This window comes from Pelophylax lessonae, assembly GCF_965119305.1.
Source record: "Pelophylax lessonae genome assembly, chromosome: 1".
Classification (NCBI taxonomy): Eukaryota; Metazoa; Chordata; class Amphibia; order Anura; family Ranidae; genus Pelophylax; species Pelophylax lessonae.
In genome coordinates this window covers 122767353-122785775 of record NC_138768.1, presented here as the reverse complement: position 1 = coordinate 122785775, position 18423 = coordinate 122767353, and the positions used below count along the sequence as shown (strand labels likewise).

The 18423-nt window shown below is 42.1% G+C and overlaps 1 protein-coding gene across 1 annotated transcript in view; it reads right to left on the bottom strand.

Moving 5' to 3' along the window:
• Nucleotides 1-18423, bottom strand: part of SERINC5 (serine incorporator 5) — a 121096-nt gene that overhangs the window by 22656 nt on the left and 80017 nt on the right. Inside the window, exons 5-7 of the mRNA XM_082268494.1 lie at nucleotides 4947-5040; nucleotides 2436-2647; nucleotides 814-909 (exon numbers count right to left, since the gene is read on the bottom strand). Of these exons, the coding sequence (XP_082124620.1) occupies nucleotides 814-909; nucleotides 2436-2647; nucleotides 4947-5040 (402 nt within the window). The remainder of the gene's footprint in view (nucleotides 1-813; nucleotides 910-2435; nucleotides 2648-4946; nucleotides 5041-18423) is intronic.

The window sequence follows — 18423 nt, the reverse complement described above, 5'->3', positions numbered from 1 at the left end:
GCCTCCATGGAATGGATTCTCGCTGATCCCCGCTGAGCAGGCAGGTTACAGTTTCTGTCCGCTTCACTGTGCAGAGCGGACACGGACTCAGTCCCGTCCTCCTCTATGGGGAAATCAGATGGAAACGGACCGCATGTCCATTTTTATCCGACCTGATCCATCTGGATTTTGCAGGCAGGATCAGATCGAATAGTGGCGGATGTCATGTGTCCACTGACATCCATCGCCCCATAGGGGACACTGGAGGGTCCGATCAGGTCCACCTGAAAAACTGACAGGCAACCTGATCGGACAGCCTGTGTAAAAAGGCCCTTAATTAAAGTTTAGTCTACACTTTAAGGCCTGTTGCACACGAGAGTAAAAACGTGCAAGTTATTTTTCTGATCTGATATGAGACGCATTGTTGCCTATGGGACATTACACACAGTAAAGATTAGTTGAGTACAGAGCAGTAAAACAAAAATAGAAAATTTTACATATGGTTGCAGTAATTTACTGTTTATGTGCATACGAGTACAAATGAGTATATTACAATACTCGCAACGAAGAAGAATTGTACTTTCCTATACGCTTGCACACCTTTACTTAACATTACTCAGGAACTTGTGACGCCCATGTGCAAGGGGCCAAAAACTGTGTACAAACATTTTAGTATTACATTTTGATTACTTTATTTCAAACCAATATTGTTCAGAAATGTATTGATCGAACCGAGTCAAAGGCAAGTGTAAAAAATCTCCCAGCACCCACTGCCCAGTGTATGTGCAAATCTAGCAGAAAGTTTTATGTCTGAAGACGTAACGGAACACTTACTTGTCTCTGGCGGCTTGTTGGACAAAGAAGAGAAGGTCAGGTACATGACATAGCAGCTGATCATGCCTGACTGCAACAATCCAGACTGTGGGTTGTCTTATAAAAAAAAAAAAAAAATTATGTTATTCCATATTAATAATATTCCATCAATAGTGATTAGGAATGCCAAACAAAGGCTTTTTTTATCACAACTTTTATTTCTATTTTGTTATACATAGGAAGAGGCATTATACGGGGAAATAAACAAATATAGTAAATCAAGGGGAGCTACTGTTTGTAAAGGTTAATTGGAAGGATTTACATCTGTGCATTTTGAAAACATATCTTATATACTATAATGTCTTTTAGTGGTACTGAACAGCTCTCATTTTTATCTTGTTTAAAAGTAAATAGTTTAATAGTGTTACTAAAGCCAGAAAACTTAGCAGAACCCCCATAAAACAGGTAGTGATTCCTTTGAGTCCCTAGTTGCTATGCTACCATATGTAACATAAAGGAACTCCATTGTTAATGTGTACTCACTGGAGGCTGCTATGCTACTTCACATATGGCATAGAATGTATAGATTCTAAAGTGGACCACATACATTACAATTTTTACTGTACAATAAAACATACCGTACACATTATGATCCAATTGTACAATCTTTATACAATCTACTGCAAACAAAACTTTTAACATGTATGAGAGTTACACTAAAAAGTTCACTTACTATGAACCATGTCTTGCAGGCACTGTAGCTGGTATATCTGAAGGTGGTGGCGATATAATCATAAAGTATGTGGCAGGCGTAAAATTTACAAACCACCATGTAATGCAAAACCTGCTTAAATCATCCTATTCAATTTATATCTGGTTTGGTTGGCTCTCACACTACATAGTTGTTGGTAAATCCAAAAAGGTGGCCACACGTTACCATCAGACTGCACAGTCTCCTTTAGATTTACCAACAACTACTTAGTTGAGGGACTTCAAAATGGATATGCATTGAACAGCTTCTTGAGGTAGGGGATTACAATCTATGTGGCCAACTTTAGTCTATAGAGAAACTATACAAAAGGTGGAAGGGTTTCCATTCTCTTGGACTATAGCGGAATGAGAGAGAGAGGTGGTTTTTAGGAGCATTCATTCTCTCAAGATGACCATAATTAATACAATTTAATAATATAATTTCCTTTAGATTTACCAACTACGTAGTATGAGAGATTACCTAATTTTATGTGCCTTGATCAGCTACTTCCTAAGGCCCTCACACTACATAGTTGTTGGTAATGTAAAAGAAATTAAAGAGATTAAAAATTGGATTGAGAAGTTTGTGAACAGACCGTGTTTACTATGCTTCTGTTTGTGAATGAACAGAAAGCCGTTTAGCACAGAGCACTTCCCATTCATTCACTGTCCAGTGCAGCTGAAGCCGCAGAGAAAGGGACTGGGGAATATGTGTCCTCAATCCCCTTCTCAGTCTCAAAAGTGAGACATCAGGGGCCTGTTTGAACCCCTTATATTTCACCAAAGCCCCCCAAATAATTTTTAAAAAATAATAAAAAAGTTAGAATAAAAAACTACTGACACAATCCACAGCCCTACTGACTGACACTGTTATATAGCAAAATAATACTTACGTTTAAGTACGCACGGTGATATGGACACAAGTGTCAAAAGTAAGCAAAGTCCACCATTGACACCCAGCAGGATTTTGTTGAGGAGACAATGCTCAGGATGGGTGTAGAACCATGACAGTAGGCCGAGGGCTCCCACAGCAATGGTGTACAGTAACAGAATGCCCAGCGCCAACGCCCCATACCACAGCTTATTATGTGCCGTTCCTGAATGCCTAACAGAGGAACATAGAAAATACCACAATTAGAACAATGGCATAAAGAAAAATGCGAATCCAACATCTCAAAAACATGATTCCTGTGATGCAAACTGTATACCAATAAAAAGGTTAGTCCTGAAAATTCCAGAATGCCAACTATTTTTTCTACAGATTCTGCAGTCATGTTTCAGCTGTCATAATTTTAGTGCAGATTAGTAAAAAGAAACACAATAAAATAACCTGAAGCTGCGTTCATGGGCATACAAAAAAAAAAAAAAAAACCCAAATGTCCCAAGGAGCGGCATTTTTTCTGCCCGTGTGCATGAGCCCTAAAGGTGAACATAGACTTTAAACTGTGCTATGTTATGTAATTGTCATGTGCCTGCATGGAAAGCAAAATAAATTAGACACAAAGTACTGGGAAGGGTTAAAGCTTCCGTCAGGTTTGTGTTGCTGCCTGTCCCCACCGAGAAGACTAACCCACTTTATTATTCCTGGTGTCAATTATTCTGGAACATAAAGTGATGGGAAAATCCAACATTTTAAAGATTTCACCAGAACAGGATTAGAGATATCTTGCAATGTGGAACCCCTTGTTACAGTGACAACTATCTAAAGCTCCATCCACACTTGTGCGATTTGTCATGCAACTTTGGACATCAAACTCACATGACAAGTCACACACCATTCTTTTCAATGGCACGATCAAATTGGTGTGACTTAAAGTCGCAGCGACTTTGAAAAAGGTGCCTGCACTACTTTGGTGCGACTTTGAATAAGACTTTGATCCACAGAATGTAAAGTCGGATCAAAATCACACCAAGAAGTTGCATCAAAGTCGATCTGCAAAGTCGCACTGGAAATAGTGTGACTTTGGAGAGATGGTAATGTGAATAGAGCCTAAGAGAGGATTTCCACTTTGGAGAGATTTCTTCTTGCTTCCGGTTGTGTTTTTGGGACAAAAAAAATGAAGGAAAATCTCCAATATGGGGCACAGACAGTAATTTTAACATGTTCTTACAGTAGCCCAAATAAAAAAGAAACCATTTTGGGTAGGGATATAATTTAATCAATGGATAAAATCCACTAATTTGCCCAATTTACCAAAATTTCTGAAGACCATTTTTTTTCCCTTAAATTTCCAAGCAAACCAATCATATTCAAACCCACAGCTGAAAATAACAGATAGAATATCAGTTTGTTTTGAATGCTGAGTGGCAATGCAGTCTGTATATCAGGCCAGCGATGCGTGTACATCACATATCTGCTCTTCTCTACTGTTACCAGTATGTGGATTACCAGCAAGCATGTGCATTAAGAGTACTAAGGCTTCAGCTGTCACTCAATGAGATATCAGTGAGCTTTTTCATGGAGGATACGTTCACACTGAGTGCGAGTTTAAAATCTGAACTCACAGGATTTCAAACCCGCATTTCAGTGCGAGTTCTGGGGGATTTGAAAGATATATGTGCGAGTTCATGCACAAATGTCTATTGAACTCGCCCCCCGAAGTCGCCAAAAGTAGTGCAGGAACTACTTTTGGAAACCTGTGCGGCGCAGCAAAGTTGGCATTGCACCCATTAGGACATGTCCGTTGCCGGCAATAGTCATAGACATGTCAAATCGCGCCAATGTGAACGTGGGCTAAGGCATTGTTCAATCTGCAGTAGGTCAGAGCTACTTCTGTCACCTGAACTAAGGCCCTGTTCACACCTGAGAGTATTTAAGCTTTTAAAAACGCTCATCTCTGAAGTCTCAAAACGCCCATCAAGCAAAATCCGATTCATTTCAATGGCCCCTGTTCACATCTGAGCGTTTTGTCTCCAGAAGAAAAACGCCTGAAGCTCAAAAAAAGTACATGAGCCTCTTTTCGGCTGATTACAAGCATTTGTTAGATGTCAATACCTTCCTCCAAACACCTGCAAAAAACGCCTGAAAAAAGCCAGAAAAACGCACCTGAAAAAAGTCAGAAAAAACACACCTGAAAAAAGCCCCAAAAAAACACCTGTAAAAAGCCCAAAAAAATGCATGTAAAAAGCCCAAATAAATGCCCGTAAAAAGCCCAAAAAAAAATGCCTGTAAAAAGCAAAAAAAAAAAAACCCATGTAAAAAACCCCTAAAAAAAACGCATGTAAAAAGCCCAAAAAAAACGCCTGAAAACGATACGCTCAGGTGTGAATGGAGCCTAACATCAGATTGGCCACTATGAATTATAATACTCTGCCATCCTTTACTATATATTCCTATAGTCTACAATGCATTATCTATACACTAGTATTGTAAAAAGGGTTATGTATTCAAGGAAATGACATACCAATTGTTATTCCATTTATGAGAAAATTCCACCAGTAACAAGAGTTGGAGTACCAAGAAGACAACGGCGAACAGTGCACCAATATAGCGCCACACTACAAAAAAAAAAACACATTAATTTAATACCATGAACAGATATTGAACTATTCATACAACCATTTAGCAAATTCTAGGTTATATAATAAGATTAGGTTTTATCCACCTATGATAAGACTGACTATAAAATCATTTATCTACAAAACTAGTATATAAGAACAACAGACAGGAAGTCAGTTGTGCGCTGAAAAATCTTTTCCCTGAAAAATCCCCAAGTGGGACCAGACCATAAATAGGTTCTCACATACACTTGTAAGTGCCAGTGCTCTTATGTGTTACTTAATCGGTTACTAAATATTACTTTTTCTAAACAACTTAAGTGGAACTCCATTCGCTCAATCAACATTTACTATTTTTAATCCTTCTGCTGCTAGCATTAGTAAAAAGATTGGAAAGTGGATCATATTTAGAGGTTTTAAGCTTTTCTTTACATTTCTTCAGTTATTTGCTGGTTTCTGGCCAAGACCAGAATGATTTCATACATCCCAGGAGCCTTCAGGAGGGTTTTTTCTCAGCTAAGCACACCCTCCTGCCTGCATGCCTGAGCTAAGAGCAGATGGATTCCAGGAAGTAAATGCTACATGAACCATCTGCCCTTACTTAAGATGGCCATGGTCAGAAATGTTAGGGGGTGTTTTTCAAGGTGATTTCTCAGCAAAACAAAAAACTGGAGACATGGATGGATGGGGGAGTTTACGTTGATTAACAAAAATTTATTAAAATAGCATTTTTTGGCTTGTTGTTCTCGATTGCATTGTAGTTCTGCTTTAATATTGAATATCAAACATATAAAGGTTCAGGAACATATCCAAAGTGAATAAAAGGAAGGTCATAGAGGAGAGTAGGGGGGCAACATTTCCAAACAGACACGCAACTTCCTGTCTAAGTGGTTTTAGATAGAGTGGGAAAGGGTTAAAATTCCTATCAGGTTGCTGATCTCCTGTAGTGCAGTTATAACCGGAAATGAAAGGAAATCTTCCCAAAGTGATAGAAATTCCCATCTTAGACATTGGTCATTGGAAAATGCGTCCCCCTTGGGTGATCAACTCTCAACTCAAACATATATTGTAAATGGTTTAGTTTTATCAATTTACAAAACACAGAGTGAAGAAGAGAAAACTCTAAATTAAATCATTATTTTGTGTGACTACCCTTTGGCATCAAACCAATATTTAGGCTGGCCATACATTATACAAAATTCTTATTCAATTTCCTTTAGATTTACCTTCAACTATGTAGTGCAAGGGCCTGCCTGACTGCATACAAATTTAAAGTGTTTAGGTTTGACCTCCATATTACATGGCTTTGGTAAATCTAAAGGAAAATTATACAAGACGCTTGTATAATGCATGGCCAGCCTTACACTTGCACATTTTGAGCTCTTGCACAAAGTTAGGGATTTTTGTAGGATTAGAGTCAGGTGTATGATCAATTATACCAAGCAGGTCCTAATGATTATCAATTTCAAATGTAGGTTGAAGCAGTCATTAACGGTCACAGAAAAGGTTGTGTAGGAGGCTTAAAACTGGGTGAGGAAAAGCCAAGTTCTGCTACTAAGGTGAGGTTGTAGAAGACAGTTTCATGTCACAGGTCATACACCATGACAAGACTGAGCACAACAACAAGACACAAGGTAGTAATACTGCATCTGCAAGGTCTCTCCCAGACGAAGATTTAGAAGCAGATTGGGGTTTCAAGATGTGCTGTTCAAGCTCTTCTGAAAAAGCACGAAGAAATAGGCAACGTTGACCATAAATAAAATGGTCAGCCAAGAAAACATCTTTAACACCCAAGCGCTCACTCCAATGGGAATAAGCGTGCTGCTCACCTCAGGCGGGGAACTCTAATTAGAAGTGCATAAAAAGAGAGAAAAGGAGGCGTAAACACCTGGTACATTACCCTTGGACACCTTTAAACCTTTATTAAAAAGCCAAAAACATACTCACAGACATGAAGAACATATATCGCATAGAATGAGTCCACACGTGTGGAGGTAGTCGTCCCCACCATTGGACCGCTGACACATTTGAAGCTCTGAAGAAGAGAGTGTGTCTCCCAAAACGCGTCAGTGGTCCAACGATAGGGATGACTACCTCCACATGTGTGGACTCATTCTATGCGATATATGTTCTTCATGTCTGAGTATGTTTTTGGCTTTTTAATAAAAGGTTTAAAGGTGTCCAAGGGTAATGCGCCAGGTGTTTGCACCTCCTTTTCTCGCTTTTTATGGCCAAGAAAACAGTGATATTTAAGTTTTGTTTTTTGTTTAAAAATAACAAACATGTCATACTTACCTGCTTTGTGCAGTGTTTTTTTCCAAAAACAGCTCAGATCCTCCTCTTCTCGGGTCCCTCACCAACGCTCCAGGCTCCTCCCTCCTGCCGAGTGCCCCCATAGCAATCAGCTTGCTATAGGGGCACCCGAGCTGAACCGCTGCTCTGTGTCCCCATTGACACGATACTGTGGTTCAGCGCCGCCCCCTCTCTCTCCTCATTGGATTACTGACTTTGACAGCAGCGGGAGCCAATGGCACACCGCTGCTGTCTCCGCCAATGAGGAGGGAGAGTCCCAGACAGTCGAGTCTCTCTCTACAATATCACTGGTTTGGGATGGGGCTCAGGTAAGTTTTAGGGGGGCTGCTGCATATATAAGGCTTTATCTTATAAAATACATTAAGATTTAAAAAAAAAAGCATTCTGCCTTTAGAACCTTTTTAATGCAGCAGATGAAATGTGCATTCATGCTGATATCCCTTCAACATCAAGAGGATATCCAGAAGTGCCACGAGCACAGAACTGGCAGAAATCAGTGGGACCCAGATACACCCATCTACTGTCTGGAGAAGTTGAATTGCTGCCAAATTGCCATACCTCCGATGTGGGAGCAAGGCTAAGTAACTATGCACGAAAACATAGGAACTGGGGTGCAGAAAAATGGCAGCAGGTGCTCTGGACCGATGAGTCCAAATTTGAAATATGTAGCTGTAGCAGAAGGCAGTTTGTTGGCCGAAGGGCTGGAGAGTGGTACAAAAATGAGTGTCTGCAGGCAAGTTTGTGGCTGCATTTCTGCAAATGGAGTTGGAGATTTGGTCAGGAACAATGGTATCCTCAATGCTGAGAAATACAGGCAGATACTTATTCATCATGCATTACCACCAGGTAGGCATGCGATTGGTCCCAAATTTATTCTGCAGCAATAAAATGACCCCAAACATTAATCCAATGTCAACTATCTTCAGAGTAAAGAAGAACGAGGAGTCCTGGAAGTGATGGTTTGGCCCCCACAAAGCCCTGATCTCAACATAATTTGAGTCTATCTGGGATTAGATGAAGAGACAGAAGGATTTGAAGCAGCCTACATCCACAGAAGATCTGTGGTTAGTTCTCCAAGACGTTTGGAACAACCTACCTGCCGAGATCCTTTAACCACTTGCCGACCGCTCACTCGAGCTCTACTGCGGCAAAGTGGTTAGTTCCCGTCCAGCAACGTAGACCTACGTCGCTGGACTCCTCCCCTTGTGGGCGGCGCACGCGCGCCGCCGGAGGCTCGCTCCAGCTGTATTCAGTCACAGCGGGAGTTGGGCCAGGGGAGGAGAGGCGGTGATCACCGCCGCTCTTCCCCAATCGCCGGGGAATCGAGTTTGGAGATCTGCCAGCTTGTGTAAACAAAGTGGGCGGATCTCCTAAGTGACAGACAGTGACAGATTGCAGGGTTCAGCATAGTTGAACATGCGATCTGTCCCTGTGTCACTCAGTCACCTCCCCCCACACACGTTAGTAAGCACCAGGCATACATTAACCCCTCCCTCTCCAATAAAATTAACCACTTCCCTGCCAGTGTCTTACAGTAACAGTGCACATTTATAGCACTGATTACTGTAGTAATGTCACTGGTACCCCCAAAAGTGTCAAAAATGTCAGTCAAGGGTCCGATCTGTCCGCCGCAATGTCGCAGTCCCGCAAAAAAAAAAAAAAAAACGCAGATCGCCGCCATTACTCGTTAAAAAAAAAAAAACACCAAAAATGACAGAAATCTTTCCTGTAGTTAGTAAACGCAATAACTTTTGCGCAAACCAATCAAAATAAGCTTATTGCGATTTTTTTTTACCAGTTAGCAGAAAACAAATTGGCCAAAAATTTAAACATTTTTTGATTTTTACATTTTGGGGGGGGAATTTAAAGAAAAAAAAAATGTGAAAAATATTGCTATTTTTTTCAAAATTTACGCTTTGTTTTGTTTATAGCACAAAATGTAAAAATCGCACAGGTGATCAAATACCACCAAAAGAAAGCTCTGTTTGTGGAAAAAAAAAAAGGACGTAAATTTCGTTTGGGTACGGTGTCGCACGACCGCGCAATTGTCAGTTAAAGTCGCACAGCGCCGAATCGCAAAAAGTGGCCTGGACGTAAGACAGCAAAATCCTCCGGTGGTAAAGTAGTTAAAAACTGTGTGCAAGTGTTCCTAGAAGAATTGATGCTGTTTTGAAAGCAAAGGCTGGTCACACCAAATATTAATTTTGATTTGGAATTCTCTTCTCTTCATTTACTTTCCATTTTGTTAACTGACAAAATATAAACTATTAACACTTCGGTTTCTGAATGCATTCTTATTTACAGCATTTTTTCCACACTTGCACAATAGTGTATATGCACGCACACATACAGAAACACGTTCCAGGCTTGAAAAAGAACACTTTGTTGTTCAAAATGTTGCTCTGCTTTGCACAGAGTTTTTAGATTTTGTATTGCTACTTCAGAAAGTGCAATGAAACAGTTGATTTTACTGCTAAAAGTCCCTTGGTGCGGGTTACATATTGTAAATGTGGATTTTGAACATCCTAGTGGGGTGGTGACAACTGCAGGGAACAGGACATGGGTACACTTTGCATAAAATGGTCATCAGCGTACAGCAATAAGGCTAAAGCTATATTAAAAAGGTTAGTCATGTAATCTTCTGTTCAGATGCTGGATTAGCTGGACAAGTTCTGAGGTTCAGGAACCTTGGGACCTTGTCCATCTCAGCTTCTCGCTCCAATCCCCCAACCCTGTTGGTAACACTTGGCAGACTATTCCTCTTTCTTGCGGCTATCACAGCAGGTTTTCTTTCTTTGGATATACATTCATGGAGTTTGGTTTCCATGGTAAGACTAGATGTAAACCACTTGCACAAACGGCTTTATAGAGCAGCGGTCCTCAGGGCACACTAACAGGCCAGGTTTGCAAGAAAACTGAATACATCACAGGTCATCTCTTGCTGCTCAGTGATTGCAGTATTCTAGTCTGCATCTCCCCAAGGTAATACTTAAAATCTGGCCTGTTAGTGTGCCCTGAGGACACTGTTATAGAGGACTGGGTTATTAACGTAAACCAATAGGCTGCCATTGCAGACCTCCTTTGGACCTGCTTGCCTTGCTTTATTTAATATATTTATAAGTCACAGACCCAAGGCAGGCATGTAGCCAGTAAAGTCTGGATTCTTGGTTTTCTTACTTGCTCCATTTTCATCCACAGGATCAACTCAACAGCCAGGTAACTAGCAATTTCAGGAGGAGAGGTCTGTGTTGAGGCGCAAGCTAAAATAACCTGTGTTGTGTGTTTTAGTACAATTCACCAATAGTTAATCCAAAACCATTTTTTATGTGCAAACAAACCAATGCAATCAACTTGGCAGCAAATAAAAGTCCTGACTTCCTGATGACGCCTTTCCGGAGAAATGCGTTGAGGTCCATAGCAGCAGCGCAACTTTCCAGGTCTTGCTGACGTCACGTCCCACTTAGGTTGGACGCAAGTAATGTGAGAAGAACCAGGCAATTGAACAGTGGGTGCCGCTTAATGGCACAGGAAAACGTGAATAAACTGGCTTATGTTTTTATTGGGAAACTCTTATTAATTAAACGTATTTCACGATTATTGTGCTATTGCTTTTTATTGTGGGATTTCCCTGCTAGTGGAACTGGATGAGCGAGAAAGAGGAAGAGGAGATGAACGCTGGGCACACACCAACTTTAAAGATCCCTCATACAAGCTGTGAGGGGCCTTGGTGGTCCAAATGCTTCTGGTGAGTGGCCCCTCTTATACTAGGTGGTGGATCACATGTTTTGAGTAGAGCACTTTATAAGGTGAGAAGAGCATGCAACACAAGAGCACATGTGGTGACAGGAAAAAATTGAATAGAAGATTGACGGTCGTATTTTTGAATTACAGGACATTTATATTTTTTCTGGATCTTTTCATTTTGATTTGTTTGCGCACATAAAATGGTTTTGGGTTAACTATTGGTGAGTTGCACTAAAAACACACAACACAGGTTATTTAGGCTATCGCCTCAACACAAGGTATATACACCTTTTTTTGGTGATTTTCACTATACAATTGATGGCAGCTGCTCACTGACTAGAGTCACTAGTCGAAAAATTGTATCTAGAGGCACCATTTTCTCTTTTTTATATTTAGATTTCCTATAAAGCTAAAGGAAAAATTCTCCCTTGCAGTGGGGCTCATGAGTTAGGCAATTACTGCTTCCTTCAGTCTTCTCACACAGCTGTTACGCTTCTTTCTTTTTTTATACAGGTTCACTTTAAAATATTCATCCAGCCCTGGACAGGAGTAATTAAACATATTACCAAAAGTATTAGAACTTTGATTTAATAAACTCGCTGAGGATAATGCGCTAGGCTGGTGCGCTCTTTCTTTGTCCTGTATTTACAGTGTTTGGTCGACCGCCCTGGTCGTAAGGGGCAGCAAGGCCTAGCCATAACGGATGCCAAGTACTAGCACAAGTTCCGGGATTGTGGCAGCCTGAGGACCAGGTTCTGAGCGCAGGAGTGGGGTGCTGTACAGCACCTATCGTTTTTTGGAAAAGTATTAGAATGCCTGCCTTTACACGCATATGAACTTTAATGGCATCCCAGTCTTAGGGTTCAATATTGAGTTAGCCCACCCTTTGCAGCTATAACAGCTTCAACTCTTCTAGGTAGCAAGGTCCATAAAGACAATAATGAGCGAGTTTGGGGTGGAGGAGCTTGACTGGCCTGCACAGAGTCCTGACCTCAACCCAATAGAACAACTTTGGGACCTCACAAATGTGCTTCTTGAAGAATGGTCAAACATTCCCATAGACACACTCCTAAACCTTGTGTACAGCCTTCCCAGAAGAGTTGAAGCTGTTATAGATGCATAGGGTGGGCCAACTCATTATTGAACCCTACGGACTAAGACTGGGATGCCATTACAGTTCATGTCCGTGTAAAGGAAGGCATCCAAATACTTTTGGCAATATAGTGTATCCTTGAAATGATACAGACAAACATTTTAAATCAAAGGGAAACCATTATGGGTTTTGGTTAACTTTTTTTTTTTTTTTTTTTTTTAAGGTTTTTGATGCAGGGTGGAACCATGACACTAGTGTTGCTGGGCCATCAGGATTATGAAGAGACCTGAGCTGTAGCCTCTCCCTTTGGGACTGTTTCTCTTTAACTGAAATCTGATAGGGCGCCTTACATAACAGAAAGGGAGGATTGGTTAGCCAGACCTGAATGGTCAGCTGAGTATGTATTTTGAGCTTCTGTTACTCAGCACCAAGCTTTATTTTTTTTTAAGGAGTTGTAAATGCAGAAGGTTTTTTATCCTTATACATTAAGATTAAAAAAAACCTTCTGTGTGCAGCAGCTCCCCTAACAATTACTTGAGGCCTGTCTCTTTCTAGGGATGTCCACGAGTGTCTCAGCCGACCGAGATTCTCCTTCCTGATTGGTGGAGACAAAGCAGCGGCGCCTTTGGCTCCCGCTGCTGTCAAAGTCAGCTAGCCAATCAGGGGAGAAAGGGGACAAGGCAGGGTGGCGATCCTGTGTCTGAATGGACACAGGGAGCTGTGACTTGGCTCGGGTGCCCCCATAGCAAGCTGCTTGCGGTGGGGGCACTCACCAGGAGGGAGGGGCCAGGATCACAGAAGAGGGACCAGAGAAGAGGAGGCTCGAGGCTGCGCTGTGCAAATCCACTGAACAGAGGAGCTAAGTATAACATGTTTGTTATTTTTATAGAAAAAAACTTTACAAATCACTTTAAACTAAGGGCTCTTTCACACGGAGCGGACCGCATTGCGATCCGCTCCGGCACTTTTTTTTTTTTTTTCACGGAGCGGATGACACTTGTGTCATCCGCTCCGTATGTCCGCACATCATCCCATCAGTTTGAGGATGATATACGGACATAATGTATGTCTATGGGGATTGCGGATGTCAGCGGATGACACAGCTGACATCCGATTTTGCATCCGTTCCGTTTTTTTTTTAAACGGAACAAAAATAGGGTTCTGTTCTGTTCCAAAAAATGGAACAGAACTGAAAGGATGAAAATCGGATGTCAGCGGATGGTCATCCGCTGACATCCGCAATGCCATTGACATACATTATGTCCGTATATCATCCGCAAAAAAATAGGATGATTTACGGACATGCGGAATGCCCGTGTGAAAGAGCCCTAAAGCATTCGTTTTGTTGCAGAGTGCAGACTCAATGTTGCAACAAAAAAACTTGTCATGGGGACAGCTAATAAAAAAAAAAAAAAAAGTTTAGGGTTTTAGATTTTAGTCCTATATTTAAAAATGGATAAAAGTATACAAATTAGCATACAAATCACCCTAAATTTAGTGATCTTGTCTGCCAGTGTCAAAATGTTCTGTCCTGACTTCAGGGATTAAATAATGTCAGACAGCTGATCAGCACATTTTTCACCTCATGTTGTCTGTGACAATTTTACTTCAAACAATAAATGAGGAACAGAAATACTTACACTTGCCAGAAAGAAACCGCACCACAACATTCACAAACAACAAAAATAGAAACACAGCTGAACTTCACAACCCAGACGTTTCTAAACCTTTGATTGAGGGATGTTGGAGTTTGTTTGTTCAGCAGCTTGCGATGCCTAGATGAGGGCGTTATCACACTCCTTCCAATGAAATAACGGGAAATACTGAGTAGTCCAAATCTCGTAAAAATGGCGCTACTGCACTGTGCTGGAGCATCATCTTGTGAGATTAAGCCCGCATTCACACTACCGTGGCACGACTCTGTACTACTTCGGGGGCGACTTGTGAAGTCCCGTGCACTGCGACTTCGGCGCGACTTGCACGGACTTCATATAATGAATGTCTATGCAAGTCGCTCCGAGGTCGCCCCGAAGAAGTACAGGACCCTTTTTCTAAGTCGGAGCGACTTGTGTCCTATTTGACTGTAGCAGTCAATAGACCGCGACAAGTCGCCTGACAAGTCGCGTTAGTGTGAATGGAGTGTCAGGCTGCTCACCATTTCCCAGGTTCTTGTTGGACAAAGCGTAACATTACCATCTGCAGTACAAAAGCTAGGGGTAAGTTAAGTATATTATCTTTTTCCACTACAGATTTTATTTTATTTAATTTATTGCAGCATTTAGGCATGGGGGAGGCCAAGGTCCACTTTTACCAGGGGCTGCAAACTCTATTCTTCAATCAGGTAAGTGGACATGAAGTGAGCCGACACTAGAAAATTATCCTACTGGGCAAAAAACGGTTTCACATTTAAATTGAAAAAGTAATTCTTAAGGCAAAATGTTTTTTTTTACCTTTCCCTGCATTAAGGTAAAAACCTTCCACTCTTTGTCCCAAATATTCCACCTGCAGTCAATCCAATCCTGTGAGGTTGGATGAGTGGTGTGGCCAACTGTGCGTGTCTATGGACACACAGAGCCCATAGGGGGCATTCGCAAGGAGAAGATGAAGACAGTGCCAGCAGAGGACCAAAAAAAGAAGGGGTAAGGGACCGCTCTGTGCAATATTGTTGCACAGAGGAGGTAAGAAAAACCTCTTTTTTATTTCAATAAAATAAATAAACTGGACGTTATCAAAAAGGCAGTAGCGTTAGCTGTAGAGTGAGTTTTTCAGGGTTTTTGCAGTAGTGTTTTTCAGTGTTTTTTATCAAAACTATACTCCCATAAAAGCTTATGGCTCAAAAACACTGATAAAAGTTGAATAGCTGCATTTTTCAGCGTTTAACTTTTTTCAGATTTTATCAGATTTAGGCTCAGTTTCCACTACCGCGGATACGAAGTCGTGCTACTTCTAGCGCGACTTCGTAGTGAAAGTTGTTTGCGGCTCTCAGTGCGACTTGTCCCTCATTATAGAGGGAAGTCGCACTGAAGTCGGCCCAAAAGTAGTGCACAAACTACTTTTGAAGTCGCGGCAGTGAAAACGGGCCAAATTGAAATCAATGGCTTTTGACTTGCTGTGCGACTTGACATGTGTCAAGTCGCACAGCAAGTCGCAATAGTGGAAACGAAGCCTTAGAGCGTTTTTACAACTGAAAAACTCCTCCTAAAAAACCCACTAGTTCTGGGGGGGGTTTTCCAGCCAGATAATGCCCCTGCCAAAAACAGTTGAAAACAGCCTATGTGTGCATGGACACATAGAAAAACATGCTGGGGGGTTTACTGGCTGCAAAAAAAGAAAAAAAAAAAAACAACACATCTGACGCCAAAAATAGCAGCTGTAAAAACGTCCCGTGTGCATGAGGCCTAAGGGTATTTTATCTTTCTTAAATCAAAGGTTGCACTTTCCTGCTCTGTGCAACGATATTGCATAGAGCAGTCCCTTACCTGCTCTTTGGCGGCCCCTTGCTCACGCTGCCTGCGCCTTCTTCCCCCAAACCGTTTGCAATGGGGGCACCCATGTGCGCTCTCCTGAAAGGGGCTCTGTGAGTCCATAGTCAAGCCTCGTACACACGCAACGATTGTTGGCCGTGAATTTTCGGCCAACGTCCGATCGGCCGATTGTCGGCTTGTTAGTATGATGCTTCCGATAACCGACTGCGACTTTTCAGCCGAACAAAATCTGGTGTGCATGCTATAAAATTTTTGTTGGCCGTCAACAGAACGGCCGATTGTTCGTCAGTCAGTACAGATTTCGGCAGACAAAAATCAGATGAGCAAGACTGGGCATGCTCAGAGAAGAAAAAACACACAGAAAGTCAACCATCACATGACATCACTTCTGAAGTTGGTGGTTGTTGGCCGAAAAAATTTGTGTGCAGTCTAGAGCACATTTCAACCAACACAACACTGGACAACAGTCGGCCGATCGGTCGGCCAACAATCGTTGCGTGTGTACGAGGCTTTACACACAATGCCGGTAAGCCACAACCCCGCTCCCTCCTCACGAGAATTACCGACAGAAGTAGGAGGAGTGTCTCCTGTGAGACCAGGAATTGATGCTGCAGCTGGGAGAGCACGGGATTGGTGAGAGAAGTCATGTAAGTGTTTAGAGAGAGGGGGTAGGAAAGATAGGGAATGTTTTACCTTAACCACTTAAGCCCCGGAGGATTTTCCTGCTAAAAGACCAGGGGGTATTTTGCGATTCGGCACTGCGTGACTTTAACGGACAATTGCGCGGTCGTGCGACGCTGTACCTAAACGAATTTGACGTCCTTTTTTTCCCACAAACAGAGCTTTCTTTTGGTGGTATTTGATCACCTGTGCGATTTTTTGATCACGCGCTATAAACAAAAAAAGAGCGACAATTTTGCAAAAATAGCAATATTTTTCACATTTTTTTATATGAAATTCCCCAAAAAAAAAATGTAAAAATCAAAATTTTTTAACATTTTTGGCCAATTTGTTTTATCCTACCTATGTTTGGTAAAAAAAATCGCAAAAAGCGTATTTTGATTGGTTTGCGCAAAAGTTATCGCGTTTACTAACAAAGGGAAAGATTTTTGTCATTTTTGTTGTTTTTTTTTTTAACGCGTAATGGCGGCGATCTGCGATTTTTTTTGCGGTACTGCGACATTGCGGCGGACAGATCGGACCCTTGACTGACATTTTTGACACTTTTGGGGTTACCAGTGACATTTCTACAGTAATCAGTGCTATACATATGCACTGTTACTGTAAAAATACACTGGCAGTGAAGGGGTTAACTTTATTTGGGAGGGAGGGGCTGTGTGTGTCCCTAGGGGCGTGATTCTTACTGTGATTGGCTGTGGCTCTAGCTGTAAGGACACTGATCAACGGATCTACATACTAGATCCGAGTAATCAGTGTCTTTACAGCGATGAGAATGACAGGCAGCTTGTTTACACAGGCTGCCTGACATTCTCCCTCTTCCCCCGACGATCGCCGAGTGGCCGGCGGACATCGGGTCCGCTGGTCACACGCGCGGGGGGGTGCGTGACCGCGCGGGAGCGGGAGCGCGCCTCCGAGGGCGCGCGCTCGCTCCCCAGACCCTCCCAGGCTAGTGACGTTAATTAACGTCACTCTGCCTGGCAGGGGCTGACCGCCGCAGTAAATCTACTTGCGGCGGTCGGCAAGCAGTTAATGCAGAGAATGCATCAAGGTAAAAAAAAAATGTGACTTTAGAACCACTTTAATTTGCTTATATTTTGCCATTTCATTTTCATTGTTCATATAAAGAACACATAGGCAATAACAATAGAGTAACAGAAAGAAAAACATCTCATAGCAAATTAGATGTTTAGACCCCGTTCACACTAGGGCGACGCTACTTCCCGGGGCGACCTGTGAAGTCTCGGTGCGCTACTCGCACCGCGACCTCGGAGTGGCCGGCACAAACTTCATATCATTGAAGTCAATGCAGGTCGCTCCAGGTCGCCCCAAAGAAGCTCCGGACCCTTTTTCTAAGTCGGAGCGACTTGTGTCGCTCCTATTAGAACGGGTCCACAGCTTCTCTATGGAAGGCGACCTGTCAGGCGACCAGGTCGCCTGACAGGTCGCCCCAGTGTGAACGGGCTCTAAAACGTTTTCATTTTTATTATGTACTTTATTTTAGACCTAGTGATATCACTGGGACTCTGTGCTTCTCAATAATTGTACATAGACCATAGCTGATAGGAGGGGCCAGCAGAGTGCTGTACATAGCTTCCTGACATTACAACCCCCCTGGCCCAGTATTCCTCTCAATAACACAGAGCTCTGATGCAAGCAGTGAGCAGGATCTAGGGAGGGGTTTTGCAAATATCTAAATGTTTTGAAAGGTGGCTGTCGGTCTGGAAGACTGGGCATTCCTAGGCAGGCTGTATTTGCATGCAAGGTAGTGTCCACATGTGATGCTGAGCCTCCATGATTGAAAGAATTAAAATCCAATGAATGAAAGGGACAGGCTAAGGACAGTCAGGCTGGGGAGGAAAGATCTATATGATGCTGGACATTCTCCAGGCAGAAAATGAGGTGAGTTCTCTCATTTACTGAAGTTTTTAGTACACTCTGTGAGAAGCTTACAGTGTGAAATCAGAGCAAACAATTTATGTACAGGAGAGGAGTTTGAACAAAACTGTAGGTAAGGCTGGGGTTCAGCTTTAAACATTAACTGTTCAGAAAATATTTTTCGAGCCTTTA